At 38.4% G+C, this 15,477-nt stretch overlaps 1 protein-coding gene across 9 annotated transcripts in view; it reads right to left on the bottom strand.

Moving 5' to 3' along the window:
* The window catches only part of cacna1da (calcium voltage-gated channel subunit alpha1 Da), a 91,170-nt gene extending 84,936 nt beyond the window's left edge, over positions 1-6,234 (bottom strand). For 3 of the 9 annotated variants that reach the window (XM_088090779.1, XM_088090775.1, XM_088090786.1), the window contains exons 1-2: positions 5,812-6,231; positions 2,468-2,920 (exon numbers count right to left, since the gene is read on the bottom strand). In XM_088090779.1, the coding sequence (XP_087946905.1) occupies positions 2,468-2,802 (335 nt within the window). In that variant the 5' untranslated portion in view covers positions 2,803-2,920; positions 5,812-6,231. Of the gene's footprint in view, positions 1-2,467; positions 2,921-5,811 lie in introns of those variants that run through there. The other 6 variants (XM_088090768.1, XM_088090773.1, XM_088090769.1 and 3 more) reach the window with 5 other exon arrangements.
* Positions 6,235-15,477: the final 9,243 nt, after the last annotated feature.

Raw genomic sequence — 15,477 nt, 5'->3', positions numbered from 1 at the left:
TGACGCACATGCTATTGAAACCGGTGCTACATGATCAGAGAAAACAGAAACAGGACGCTTTTTATCAGGAAACTTACAACTACCAGAATGCATCACACCTTGCCAGGGAGCTCCTGTTGTTGGTTAGGTTTTTGTCATGACCAGAAACTTTAAAAACAGAAATTATCATTGGATTTTCAAATTTCGACGGCCCTTGAACGCATCATGTGGGACAAACATTTCACTTAGAAAGGCTCAAGAAAAAATGTGTGTAGGTTTGGGGAGGGTAAAAAAAAAGAAAAAACAGCCAGTTTTTCACAAACTTCTATTCAGAACGGACCTGTGACCCACTTTTGGACCGCGACCCACCTTTTGGGCACTAATTATTTATAAAAAATCTTAAACTGAGTTCATTCTTTACCCTCTTCTGATCACTGACAAGGTTTTCTAATCACAAACTGTCAGACATAAACACGCACCACCGTCACTGCACTGTTGCACACAGTCCATGCAGAGCAGTTTACTCCTCATACGGCCGCAGCTGCACAGCCCAAAGTCTACTGGTAGTAAATCCCTACTGACCTTTTTTTTTTACCAGCAAACACACATAGGTGGATTATGAAATGTATCTTTGCGATCCACGTTAGGCAATCTCCGTTATAACATCTGATGGCTTTTGTGATGAAAGCATCTGCTTAAGCAACAAACCCACCACGCTGTCACACAGCTGCCAGCGCTGAGTCCCCTTTATGTATATACCCTACAAGTATTTTAGGATTCAGGGACTTTCACTTGGTCTTTTGTGCAAGAAACTTTTTTTCTGCACCATCATTTTTCTAACTGAGACTCAGGAGAAAGATTTAAAAATATATCAAATACTGTGGGATTGTCTACAATATATTAGTTGTTGAAAACACTTCACATCATACGTCAGATTGTGTCTATTACAGCTATAAAAAATGCACAGGCTTTTGGAATAACTGAACCAAAACTTGTTCCAGAAACAAGAAGGCAATGTCTAAACCAAGAAAAAATGTCTCTTTTCTTTTTTTTGTCACCTTTTAAGTTACCCAAGTCGACTGAGTCTGAGTCTTACTTTAAAAAGCACGAAATAAATTCACCTGATGTGGCAGTCATGAATAATTACCACAGCTAAGATGTAACAAAGGTATACACCCAGGACCTGTGAACAAGTGGGGCAACTAATGATCGTTTTCATTATCAATTTATGTGACAATTATTTTCCAGACTCATTCATTAATCATGTGGTCTATTAAAGCAGTGGTTTCCAACTGGTGGGTCGTGGACCAAAAGTGGGTCATGGGTCCATTCTGAATGGACAGTAAGTGATTAGTGAAAGTGTCCAGTTTATTTTGATGTAGACTTTGTTAACCCTTTGAAACTTGGAGCAATATCACTTTTCTTGTGCTGCCTTTTGCAGGTATTTAAACCTTTGAACCCCAATGAGTTTGTGCGATTTCTCGTAAAAACATGGAAAAAAGGCAATGAGCAACTTGGTAAGAAGTCTTCCACACATTACAAGAAATTTGTAGATTTAAAAATAGTTTTAAAAAGCTTTAAAATGTATAGAGGGGAAAAATATATTTATATTTACCATAATTGCATGTTTAAAATTATGTTACAGAATTATTATAATTTTTAAGCATCAGGTCATCTCCTTGTTTGTTTGTTTTTTCTCTTTTTTTAAAACAATTTTCAGGTAATTTCCTTGTACTTTTTAACATTTTAACACTTTTTAACTTTTTAACACTTTTTTGCTAATTTTTGCTAACATTTTTTCTTTTGTTGCTCATTTCCTTCTTCTCGTGTTTTTGAAAAAAAAAATCAAGCCAGGTTAATCAGGTTTCAAAGGGTTGAGGGTCTCAAAACCTTTTATTACAACCATTTATTACTTGCCATTACTTGGCCTATTAACATGCTCTGTCTTTACAGTGTTTTTATGTCACCAGTCCTAAAGCAATAATAAGCTCTTTTTTGGATGCCATACTATTTATTTACTAAATTTAAAGGTATTGCACTTTATTCTTGAAATACGTTTTATGTGTTGTAAGCTCATGTGTTTACATTTTGTGGAATAAAATTGAATTTATGTGTGGACCCTGAACTAATCATTCAGATAAATCTGGACCCATGGCTGGACCAGTTGGGCACCAGTGTAAGTGCAGAAATGAGTGAAAATGTTTCCCAGCGCTCACGGTGGCATCTTGTTTTGCCCGACTAAATATCAAAAAGCCAAAGAAATCCAATCTACACTGATATAAAATGAAAAAAAGAAATATTGTCACATTTAACCAGAAAATAGTCAGTGCTTTTTCTTTATAAATTACTTAAATGATTACCTTATTATCAAGTTGCTAGTTTTCCAATCTAATAAATTGATCAATGAAGCATTTCGGCTCTATGGATGATCTCTGGTAAAATCCCAGCAGTCAGACATGCACCCAGCACCACATGTAGTAAAGGATACTTCCACTCCACCAGGCTGATGCAGGCCCTGCGTATGGGGTTGTTGAGGTTGAGGCAGAACAGAGCCCTCGGTGGCCTGCTGTTGGCGTTGCTGCCCTGTTTCTTGCTTTTGGCATACTGCTGCCGCTTCTTCTGTGCCAACGCACCTACCGGGATGGTAGTGGACGCCGGGGCAGGTAGGGCAGGAGGAGCGGGCGGTGCCACAGGGGCCGGGGCTGGGGCTGGGGCCGCAGCGGGGGCAGGGGTTGAGGCGGGAGGGGCCTCTGGGGCTGCGGGGCTGGGTCTGGGGCGGGCCCGTTGGCGCTCATGGTGCGGGCGTGGCTCTGTGAGGAGCATCCAGCAGCATGGATCTGCCAGGGTAGACGGGGTGGCTAGAGAAGGGCAGAGTAGTCTGACCAATGAGCTGGCACGTCACCAGGGGGAGCGACTCTGGTGCTGCTGGCATAATTTGCCTCTGAGAATGAGGAAAAAAGGTGAGAAGAGATGACATCAGTACATTTTACACTTTTTGCTCTAACAATAAAAGAATAATTCATATGGCTTTGAAGCGAGTGCAGAGTACATTACATCCATCCTCAAATCACTACATTGTGTTGCATAATGCAGTAGAACGAACTTAAAGGTTTCTCCGCCTGTCTCTAAAGCTCCCAGTAAATATGTCAGACCTGCTTAAAAGCTTCTCAGACCTCTCAGGTCTTCTTCTCAATCAGTGGTGTCGTGGAGGGTTTCAGCAGGTATTCGAGGCATAAACACCTGTTTTTCTGGCTGTTTACAGCAGTGGTTCCCAACTGGTGGATCGCGGTCAACAAGTGGGTCACGGGTCCACTCCGTTTGGACTGCAAGTGACTCACGACCATGTCAAGTTTGTGAAATCCTGGCTGTCTGGGTTTTTTCTGACCCTCCCAAAAGCTAAAAATTTTCTTCCTTCAGGCTGTGACAAATTGTTTTGACGAGTTTTATTTGGGTGGGCCTGCGGTTTGGAAGGCATGTTTTTTTTTTAAAAAATCCCCAAAAAGATTTTTGAGGGGAAAAAATGGCAAAAAAAATGTAGAGAAAAGAAAACCACCAGAAAAATTTTTAAAAATCACCACAATGTTTTTAAGAAAAAAAATCACCAAAAGTTTTTTTTTTAATTACCCCAAATTTTAAAGGAAAAAAATCTAATTTTTTAAAGACAACATGCCTTTTTTTCTACAAAGTTCTGGACTAAACCCCCAATGTCTTCAAATGAAAGAAATGCCCCTGGTTTTAACTAATTGCACTTTTTTCTTACACTGTTTTATTTCATTGTGTTTTAAGCCCACATGTTATCTACATTTTGTCAAATAAATTGGATATATTCCTCCTATGTGCAGATCTTGAACTAAGGACTACTGAGAAATCTGGACCCAGTGGCTGGACCAGTTGAGAACCATTGTAATAAAGGATAAATAAACAATTAAAGTTTTGCCTCAAAATTAATAATGTTGAATTTCTTGTGAAGGGCTATCAGTTAGAAAATATTAAATGAAAATCTCCTTTAAAAAACGTTCAAAGTCAAATAGTAGGGTTTGGGCAAAAATTAAAATGTCTTCATTGCAATAAAGATTAATATCTGAACCTGAAGTATTCAAAGAGCACTTGTATGTAATCACTACTACGACCCTGCAGCGCTTCTGTTCCTCTGTCTTCATAATAATGTGGAAACTTGCCTTCGGCTTTAGCAGTTTGTTAAAACACATCATAGTAAAATCACAATACATAAAATAAATAACACAACATGCACAATACAGACAAGACAAATTAACATGGTCCCAGTGCGAACTGAGGTTACAAATCTAGCAAAAGTTACTGCATTTATGAGGCTTCTTGTAAATGTTGCTGCAGCAGCTCTAAAGCATCGTCTCCAGTGCAATTTTCTGAATTCTTTAAAAAGGGATTAACAGGGTCAGCCAAAATTTGTAGAGCTATTTGTTTCTCCTGCATTTTAAACATATACCCCCATCGTCTCTGCTCTTTCTCAATATTTTTGTATAATTTTACTGGCCATGTTTGTGATTCTGGACCTTTAATTTTAGCCCCCAGGTGCCCATAAACACATTAAAACACTTTCAACAAGACTGAACAACAGTTTCTAAAATGATATTGGCCATATTGCATGAGTAAATATTCCCGATCAGATATGAGTGCTGCAAAAAAAGCAAACAAAATAATTACATAATGTCATCAAATGTATCCTGGTGTTTGCTTCAAACAGTGAAAATAATGAAATGTGCAACTGAAGCTGAGGACCTTTCAAAACTACAAGACACATGGCAGGTTGGCCTGGTTCTCATGTTGCCATCAAGAGTCCAGATAAACAACCCAACATTTCCTGAGCCCGACCATATTCTACTAGGAAAAAAATATGAAAGCAGATGACGTGCAGATGTCAAAACACACGCAAATTAAGCTGTAGATTCAGAGCTGCCACTCTCAGGCATCACTTGGTCACATCAGTTGTGTAAGTCCTTGAACTGCTGAGCAGGCCCCACAGAGGGAGAAACAGAAAAGGTCACATTGCAGTGATGCTCCGAGAAGATTTCATTTTCATATTGCACAGAAAAATGGGATATGAGTGTCACTGTGATGTAAGACTGCACATCTTGTGGTGTATTCAGGCTGCCAGCTTCACATCTCCTTTGTGCTACGATGCTGCTGCTGCTGCTGCTGCCTTCATGTAGCGGAGGCTAGTGCGAGCTCAATATGTGAACAATGCGTACCAAATGCGCTTATTTTGGAATATTAATTTCTCTGCTGCATCGACAACGTCGACCGTGCACCCGTGATGGAAATGAACACTGACATTTCCATGAGCGATTCGTGACAAAATAACCATCATCAAGCGTCCTCGCATTTCTCCTTGGACGCCACCAAGGTAGGATATGGTGAAACACCCCCCCCTCCCCAAAAAAATGATGTGAAATGACAAGCTGACTCCGGGCGCTCATAGTGAAAATTGAGCAACGCACGGCCGTCAGATGGTCCTCGCTGCCCAGCAGAAACAGCTGGCAACGTTATTACAACAATCAGTGATGCTCTAATATAGTGGACAGTCCACATGACCAGAGCCCACCTCAGTTTGTAGGAAAGATACCATGCTCTGATAAAAAAAAAATGTATCTAAATGTCATGACAAGTCGATGAATCTCCTCCTCTGAATCCACAAAACACGACAGCGTCGACAGGAAAGTGGCCATTTAATAATAACTGCTGTCCTCTGACAGTAATAAGAAAAGCATCATCACTGCCTGCATGCAGGAAAACGCAGCTATGCTAAAAGAGGCTAACTTCAGTTTGTGGAGCAGAAACCGCACCGTGCTGTACCTTTTCTGAAGACTTTTATGGCTCAGCCGCGGTCCTCTCCGCTCGGTAAAACGGCTCCAGAGGCTTCGGAGGGCGAAAAACGCAGGTCCGGGGTCTCAGACGGCGGTTTAAAATTCATCAGCTCCGGGTAGCAGCAGGGTCACATAAAGCCTGTGCATTAATTAAGCTCTTCCATGGTGATCGCGGAGAGCTGGAGACAGGAGAGTGCGCACCAGACAACAGAGCATCCTCGTCCGCTGCCTGCTTATCGTCACGGCGCCAGTCAACAGTGAAACGAGTCTACATCAGAGCGCGAGCTCTCCTCCTGCTCCTGCACGAGACCCCCTGCTCACATCACACAGAGCTGAGCCGTGGCATGTCCGCAATGCTACCTGCTCCTCGATAAAAAGTGACACGTTTCAAACAGGGTGTCACATGCTGCACCCATTAATCACGTGAAGGTCACTAGAAGACAACTACTGAGTACTCAGATCAGCGGAGACGGTGTTATTTATTTGTAAACGTGGGAACAAACACAGGCAACTTATCTTACTGGACACACTTTAAAATAAGACACATTTATAAAGGGCTTTTATGAAATCTGAATTGACACCAGTTTCCTTGTGCTGCATTCAGAAGCCTCCCACAGACATTTAAACTTCTGAAATTTGAGCATATTGGGTTTTTTTCTTCTTTTTTTTTCAAAAACATGGGTGAAAGGGCAATCCCCAATTTGGCAAGAAATGTCCTGCAAAATGCATTAATTTTTAAAAGGTGAAAAAGAGATAGAGGTAGAGAAATCATTAAAAAGTTGTCAAAAAAACAGGGGAAATGTCTAGCAAACTATAGTTCTAGTGATTATAATTCTAGATTTAAAATCATGTAATAGGAAGACTAAATATATTAGTTTTCTCATCATTTAAAAAACTTTTGGCACTTTTTTTCAGGTAATTTCCTTGTTTGTTTGTTTTTTCTTTTTTTTTTCTTTTTTTTTGGGTTTATTTATTTTTTTAGTTTTTAGTTATGTCTTGCTAATCTTTTGGTAAATTCTTGCTAATGTGCTCATTTGCTTTTTCTATGTTTTGAATAAAAAGCAAATCTGTTGTGGTTCCAATTGGTTAACTTATAACTAATGGCTTTGCAATGGTTAATATATGAGTTAATAATGCTTCATAGATAGGGTGAAGTCAGGTAATTTGGTACACTTTATTGGTAGATTACCAAGAAAACTAGGGGTCGACCAATTTTTTTTCAGGGCAGATACCGATTATTAGTAGTTAATGAGAATGATATCCGATATTTTGAGCCAATAGGCATTTACAATAAAAATTAAAATCTTTCTGTCAATATTTGGAATTTGTAATATTTGCATCGTTGAAACTAGGGATGCACAATAATAGCATCACTTCATCTGCAAATTTTGGCTTTAAAATGAAATAGGCATCTGAATCGGGCAACATGACTTCTGCTAGTAACAAAACCGATTTGATTTTTCATAGACGAAGAGAACATGTATAAAACATCAACCTAAAGTTGAGGATTTTTTCTTATTTTGCACAATAAATGAATATTACAAACAATGAAAAGCAAAATTAAATTGGCTGATATATTGATATCGGTATTGGTTATCATCCAGATGAGTTGTTATATATCTGTGCATCCAATATCGGCAAAAAATCATATATTGTGCATCCCTAGTTGAAATGTAAAGTTTCAACATATCCACTACATAATAACGTACAAATGTAACATGTATGTGGTTTGCAGAAACATACAGTGCAATTAAATGTGTTTTAAATTAGGGGGTTGACAGATTATCGGCCTGGCCGATCATTGGGGCAGATATTAGGCTTATCTGTTCCGGCGTTTTATTTTAATGATAGCCAACAAAATGTATTGATTAAAAAGTGCAAATAAAGTGTCAGCATGGGAGGACCTTTTACTTTATCAAACCTCAGGAAGCTTTTTTTTAACCTAGTTATTTATTTATTTGATGTTGCCAGTTTCAGTTTTTTAATTAATCATTTGCTAAAGGCATTTAATGTTGTTGCACGTTTGTTATTTTCAAAATTCTTAACACTGACAGAAAGATTTTAATTTCTATCGTAAATGCATATTGGTTTTAAATTAACGAATAATAATCAGTATCGGCCCTGAAAAACTAATAAACTCGGTCAGCCCCTAATCTGGACCTGGTCCAATGTGATCAACATTTGAAAAGTGAAGTCTACCTTTTTGCGTTTTCATAAACAGAATAAAGGTTAAGCAATGTAAGTTACTTTTCCCTTAATTCTCCCCTTAACTGCTGAGTTGGAAGCTGAAAATCAGAAGCCAACTTCAGCGCTGTCTCTTTTAGTTGTTTTTAGCAGTTGTAGCAGGTGATAATGAATTAAGGAAAAAACCCTTCATCTTACCAGCACCCTGATCTCCCCTGCTGGCTCGCTCGCTGTTGCTGAAAATACACATTGTAATTCCACATTTTCGTATACCCATCGCCACAAACACAGAAGCTCTCATTTTCTCTTAACTGTGACCAAACCCCAAATAAATAAAGGTAAAATTAAGCAGTGCTAATTACATATAAACCAAGATTTTGTTGCTATAGTATCTAATATGTCTCCAAAACCATATTTCGGCGCACTGTTTGAATCATAATTTCTGAAATAAAAGTGTGAGCGACGTTTACTATATTGTTAAAAGGGACGCTAAAGATACTGAGACAAAACTAAACAGTGCCGATCAAATATAAACAAAGATTCTGTCACTGCGTTGCTAATTTCTCACCGAAAATGGTTTCAGGAAACATATTTTAGCTTACCATTTACCTCTAATTTGAGGTCTTTTGTTGTTTGACATCTGCACAGCTCCGTCATATTCATACTCAAATTTGTATGTTAAGTACAGTACTTGAGTAAATGTACTTAATTACATTCCACCACTATACAGCACCAATTTCAAAAATATTTGTGTTATATTTTGTGTTTCTAATGGAGACAGACTAGGTTTATGAAAAAAACTTGTTTCCAGCAGTAAAATACTTATTGAAATATTTCAATATGTTCACCAGCTCCACATGGCCTAGTGGGTTTCTAGAGCTTTTTGCTGAAAAAAGCTGCCAACTATGGCAAAGAACGAGGCTATAAGAGCAGTGAGAGTGAACCTCGACAGTCAATTTGTTCGCCGGACAGCTCAACAATAAGCTGAAATACACTTCGCTGTAGATTCACCACTACAAAAGACCGTCGTCACATTGTTAACATATCGTTATTTGATTCGTAGTTGTGTTGTTATATATTATAGCAGTTTTTTTAAAATACATATTGTGCACCAAATCCAATGATGAATATAATGGGACATGTCAGTCAAGCAGGTAGCCGTCGTCCAGACTTATTTTAGGAAAAATACATTTATGTCTCTTCTGCCAAAGTCAGTAAAAATGTGTCCTTTCCATAGACAGTATGTTGCTCTCCTTCAACTGTTCCCTTTTTAAAAGTTACTACATTTCCCATTTGCCTCGAGTGCATCGGATGAGAAAGTAAGTCAACACCGTTCTGCCTGATCTAGTTTAACACACACACACACACACACACACACACACACACACACACACACACACACACACACACACACACACACACACACACAGGCCTCTCTCCCGTTACAGCAGGTCTTTGTGAGCGAGGAGATCTTTTAGAAGTATGTACTGAATATATATATAAAAAACTGCCGGTTTACATACTTAAAATAAAACCAAAATAAACAAGAGTGACAGGCTGAATGTGTATTAAAGAATTTTTTCTCAAGTGAATGCATTATGTTTTGTTTATCAAAATATATTAGATTATTGAAAAGTTATGATAAATATGATAATTATCTAAATTTAGAACAACAGAGCAGATTTGTTTTTCTCAAGTGAACGACATTGTGTTTCTGTAAATGTGATACTGTTTTACATCCAGAAATAACTATTTTGTTTTATAGAAGTTTTTGCTCTGGGGTCAAACTAATATCTAGGCCTATAAACTTAATTTTAGAGAGTATCTCCCATAAGATACTGCAAAAAAATACATTGTCATTGTACGATCTGTAACTCTGTTAAAGAGTAAAATATCAGTCCAGCCCATTATCTTCTATTCTTAATTGATTCATTTTACGGTGTTAGTTTTATAGAAGGCCTAACCTCCTAAGCCAAAGCTGTTGACATTGTCGCATTATAAAAAATGTGATTTGCAAGTTAAAAGGCAGTCTGACAAATGCAGCAGCGTCACGAGGCACTTGTACATCTGTCATGCACGCATTACACACACACACACAGCTACACATTAATCCCACCCTTATGAAAAAGTAATGACCAAATGATAGCTTTGACCCACAGAAGACCCTTTAAAAACTCTTCAGCCACTTGTTACGTCGAGCCTCTTTAGTAACAGCACTTATGAAACAGCATCTGTTGAGTAAGACTGGCTTTATCGTGCCATATAAAAGTTAAAGCACTGGTTCCCAACTGGTGGGTGGGTCGCTGGTCCACTCTGAATGGAGCGCAAGTGACTCATGTCCATGTGAACTTTGAAAGAAACTGGCTGTCTAGGGTTTTTGTTTTTTTTGACCCTCCCCAAAGTTACAGATACTTTTTTCTTGAGCCTCCCTGAGTCACTAGTGGAAAATGCCTGAAGTGTTTGTCTCACATGATATGTTTAAGGATCACTGGAAACATGAAAGTCCAACAATAATTTCTGTTCTGACTATGATAAACGGTGTAATTTTGGGAATTTTTATTTTGGTGTGCCTCCAGGTTGGAAGGCATGTTTTCTGTAAAAATAACCAAAATGTATAGAATTTTGCCTAAACATTCTAAACCAAAAATCCCACCAATTTCTTTTTAAAAATAACACACTCAAAACAAAATTCAAGGAAAAAAAATGCCAGTTTTTTTTATATATACATTTTGAAAAATCACCAAAAGTTTTTAAAAATTACTCCAAATTTTAAAGGAAAAAAACAGCCCGAAACTTCTAAAAGAAAAAAAATATAAACATAAAAAATAAAACATATAAAAATATAAAACGATTTTTTTTCTACAAAGGTCCAGACTAAGCCCCTAATCTCTTTAAATGCTAGAATTGCCCCTAATTTTAATTTGTTGCACTATGTTTTATTTAATTGTGTTTTAAGCCCACATTTTATTTACATTTTATCAAATAAAATCGAATATGTGGTCATGTCTCCTATGTGCAGGCCTTGAATGACTAAGGATCTAGTGGTTGGACCAGTTGGGATCCATTAAGTTAGATTTTCAGTGAATGGTGTTAACCCACCACAATACCTTAAATACAACCTTAATAGTACAACAGTAAGACAGGACCTCATGAGATAGCATGAGGTCCTCAGATAGCAGTGAGTTCAGTACTACCAAGCTATTGTCGTTAGGGCTGTGAAAATCCTACCTGCCAGAGTAGGACAGCTGAGCCGAGGCCTCTGCTTCACCTACATCCCAGCTGACAACAAAGAGCAGAAAACACTCATCGTCTTCCCTGGCGAGCTGGTCAGTGAGTGAACCGCAGTGGTGTTTGGTGAGAGGTGGAGAACGACGGGGCGAGGAGGCAGGGACGAGGCTCACTGTATCAGCTTACCTGTCTGCAAAGGATAATGGTTTCTTCTCGAATCTTCTTGAATTATTCACCTATGAATGAGGTGCTGTGTGTGTGTGTGTGTGTGTGTGTGTGTGTGTGTGTAGTTGTTGTTGTTAATTGTGTTGCTACGCGTGTTAAATGGCAGAAAATGGTTTGGTCACACTTTTTGCACTGTTTATAATTAATACATATTTTCGAAATTAAGAAGCAATTTATATATTAATTATGAACTTACACTGTTGTTGACTTATTAACCCTTAAATGTGCAGGCACAAATAACTATCATGGAAAATTAATTCATTGCAAGTTTCTAATGTATCTAAGCTGAAATAACAGAATTTTGTGATTAAAAAAAAAAAAAATCAAAATATGACCTTTAGTTTCCAAATTAAAGTTAGAATCTCCCAAGAGACATTTCCCATTTAGGGTATACATTTAACACTTTCCCCTTTATTGAATAGTTCATGTGCCAACTTTCTCCCCACAGCCTGCCAAAAAACCATATCTCCCAGGACACAGAAACCATTTAAAGGTTAACTCAAGGGTGGGCAAATAAAAGACCCTCACCAACATAGACTGAAAGATCATTAATACGGTGCTTGATTTGCAAGAAATTGTGGTCTCAAAAGTACCATTTAAGTTTTATTTAACATCTTAATACAAAACCAAATATAATAAAATCCACTTTGTAATTAACTCAGGGCTTCTGCGTTGTGTTGGTACGTATTGATGTTATTTTGTCCACTCTGTATTTAGACAAACAGTTCAAACATCAATTAATGTTTAATGTATGCTTATCTTTTTATTAAATAAAAAGAAATGTAGATTCTTAGACACCACTATATTCAATCCTTTGGTGTTCAAGGAATATTTTGACATTTTGGGAAACACCAAGCAGCAACCTGCAGAGCTGAAAGTGCCAAAAAGCTGCAGTTCCTATAATGCTCATCTGAATCTGTCTTTGAGACAATCCCATGCACCAAATAAAATAATGCACCCAGCTGCCGCCTGTAGAGGCGCGGGGACGACGCTTTTCTGTAGGCCAGCCTGGACGCTAACTTTTGATTCACATACTCGATTCTCGTTTTTAACGATTCAGAATAGATTCAAAAATCCTAAACATCAATAATAGACTATATTTACTATAAAAAGTAACCTCTACAATTGTTATCATTCAGAAAAGTCTTAATTATTTAACACCGTTTGTCGGATCGCCTTACTTTTTCCTCCCGGTGACAGCTGCCGCTCAGAGGGAAGTCTCCGGTGCATCGTGGCTCTTCTAAAAGCCTCAGTGTCCAACCTGGAGTTCTGATGTTTTTACGGGATCTTTTTCAATAAATCCATAATGATAGATCCGATATTGGGTGTCTTCCGTCCATAGTTTATCCATATTTCGATGATACAAGTGCATTAGCGTCGATGTTAGATGCCATATTGGTTTCCCATGGTTCCTTTGGGGAGAGGTCAGAGGTTTGTTTTGGTCTTGTCCACCAATCGGGAGACCGTCCGACACTTTGTATCCGCCTACGTATGACACACGTCATCTGGAGCAAACTGCACCATGATTGGCCTAATCCTACTGTATCTATCGCTCTGTTATTAGTAGCGTCTCATGCATTAGAATAAACTGTGGTAGCCCCTATAATAATAATAATAACAATAATAAAAATAATAATAATAATGATGATAGTAATAATAATAATAATAATAATAATAATAATAATAATAATAATAATGAGACCAGGGTAAATCAGGAAACAGTGTAACAAGCAGCTGGGCCTCATATGAATATAAACTCACTGCAGGCAGAGCAGGCAGGAGAATCAGGGCCCTCTCTGAAGTGTCAGGAGTGTGATGTGGCCCTCTACAGCATCACAGAGAGGAGCTGCTTTGCAGAATGGCACAGATAATGGGATACACTGCAAAGAAGACAATGGGACTTTTTTTTTTTTTTAAAAAGTGTGTCCATTTTTTGAACTATAATAATTACATAGTTTATTTTTTCACTTTCTGATTCCCAACACTTGGGAGAAAGGTTTTCTACAACAAAAAAGCTTGCACATAATAAAACCTCTACAATTTCATACACACTTTGCTTTCATAACATAATATGTCACTGGCAAAACAGACTGGAGTAGATTTACACCTCTTATATTTTGAATCGGGAATCGTTTTGAATCGAGAATCGATTCTGAATCGAATCGTGACCCCAAGAATTGAAATCAGATCGAATCGTGAGATCGTGAAAGTTTCACACCTCAAATATGTACCTCTAAAGCGTTCTAATGAAGATGTTATATATCTAATTTGTTTAATCCGTACAGGAAAAACTTGCTGTTTTTTCATATCAGTTTTTGTAAACAAAAGAGGTGTTAACTGGTGATCTTTAGAGGCGAGGTATATCACTCTACCCTGATAACATGATATTAGCAGCACTTTCCACTTTATTAGGAAGCACATCACCACTAGTTTCTTTGCCCAACTTCACCCATGAGAAATGCTCCTTTTTTTCTCTCTCTCACTCTTTCCTCCTGTTGTTTCTGACCTGGTTTCTTCTGAACTGATGATTTCCCTACAAAGATGGCCGTATGGTTGTGAGGATGGTGGAAATAACAGTTATATGTTTCAGTGTCCATTCACCTGGAACAGCCGATGTGCATGTATCTGAGTGTGTTTATGTGTGAGATTGTGCTCAAACTGTGCACTTCTCTTCAAACACACACTCTAACCCAGTCTGTAGTCCCCAATAAGAAAGCGCAATGCAGTTCATTTTCTCTGAAAATGGAGTAAAAACACAGACAGAGGGTGCAGTGGCCCCAAGGGACCATGGATGCCATTTGGCTCAGCGCAGCAGTCTGCCCCCACCTCCAGTTTGATCTGCTTTTCTACGCTCTGCTCCACCAAACTCTGAGACCAAATTAATTTTATTCTGATATGGTGATTAACTTTGAACCTGAAGCATTTAACAACGGGAGTTTCAGACTTCTCTGCTCTCACAGTATAAGAGAATTATAATCTTAATTTCACAGTATTTTTTTTTTGTATTTCTCTAAAACTCTTTTTGATGATGCATTGTCTCGAACCGTAAACTGTAATCCGTGCATAAGCAAATCAGACAAATATAATTCTGCACAAAGCAGGTCTTTGGCTCTTAGCTCTGCTGTGATGACGTTCCTCTGTAAATATTGTGTTGGGCAAGCCTCTAAAGAGATTATGATGTGTTGACTTGATAAAAATGCATTTGTGTTTAGTTTACACATGCAGTTCACTCAAACAGCTGTTATGTTTTCATATCTCTTTGTAAATGCACTTAGCTTTTACTCTATGTGCTTTATCCCCCGGCCTCACCCTCTCCCTCCCTCCCTCCCTTCCTCTCTTTCAGCGGCTCTTTTTAAATCAGATTGTAATAAAGCTACATGAGCGCTTCATTCATAAGCTGCAGAACTGCCATTTTCTTTCCATTCTCTTTATAAAGCTTCACTCACTGTATAAATCTGAAATCTTCTTTTTTTCCTTCAGTCATGTAGGGGTGATGAAGTGTTGAGATTTTTGAGGAGTTTGAATATTAGCACGTGCAACTTGATGTCTGGCCTTACCATGCATGCAAAACCTGGTTAGCAGGCACTGATGCAAACGCACTGATGTAACAATCAGTGCTTTTGCATGTTTATGAGAGAGCTGTGTGTGTATTTGTGCATGTGTGTGTGTGTGTGTGAGGGAGAGAGCGAGAGAGAGATGGAGTGTGTTGGTGGAGCTGCTTGAAGGAGAGCAGTAGTGATGGAGCCTGAAAGCCCTGCAGCGCAACTGTTCTCCCAGTGCATCGTCAACTTCACTGCTGAGCCCACAACACACGCTCAGCCTTAACCCCTGCTCGCACACTCTCCTCTCCTCTCTGAATCTTTTCTCTCTTTGTTTCTCATCATCTGCTTGTCTTAAGCTCATCTGAATCTTTATGTCTCTCATCTACAAATAGCTCCACTCTGCTTCAAGTACATCACTTCACCAATTTCACTTCCTTTTTTCCTACTTCAACTAAACCCAGACCCCTGCTTCCATG

Source organism: Plectropomus leopardus, chromosome 2 (assembly GCF_026936395.1).
Source record: "Plectropomus leopardus strain MGB_pleo_1.0 chromosome 2, ASM2693639v1, whole genome shotgun sequence".
NCBI classification, from domain to species: domain Eukaryota; kingdom Metazoa; phylum Chordata; class Actinopteri; order Perciformes; family Serranidae; genus Plectropomus; species Plectropomus leopardus.
This window is presented reverse-complemented; position numbering and strand designations above follow the sequence as displayed.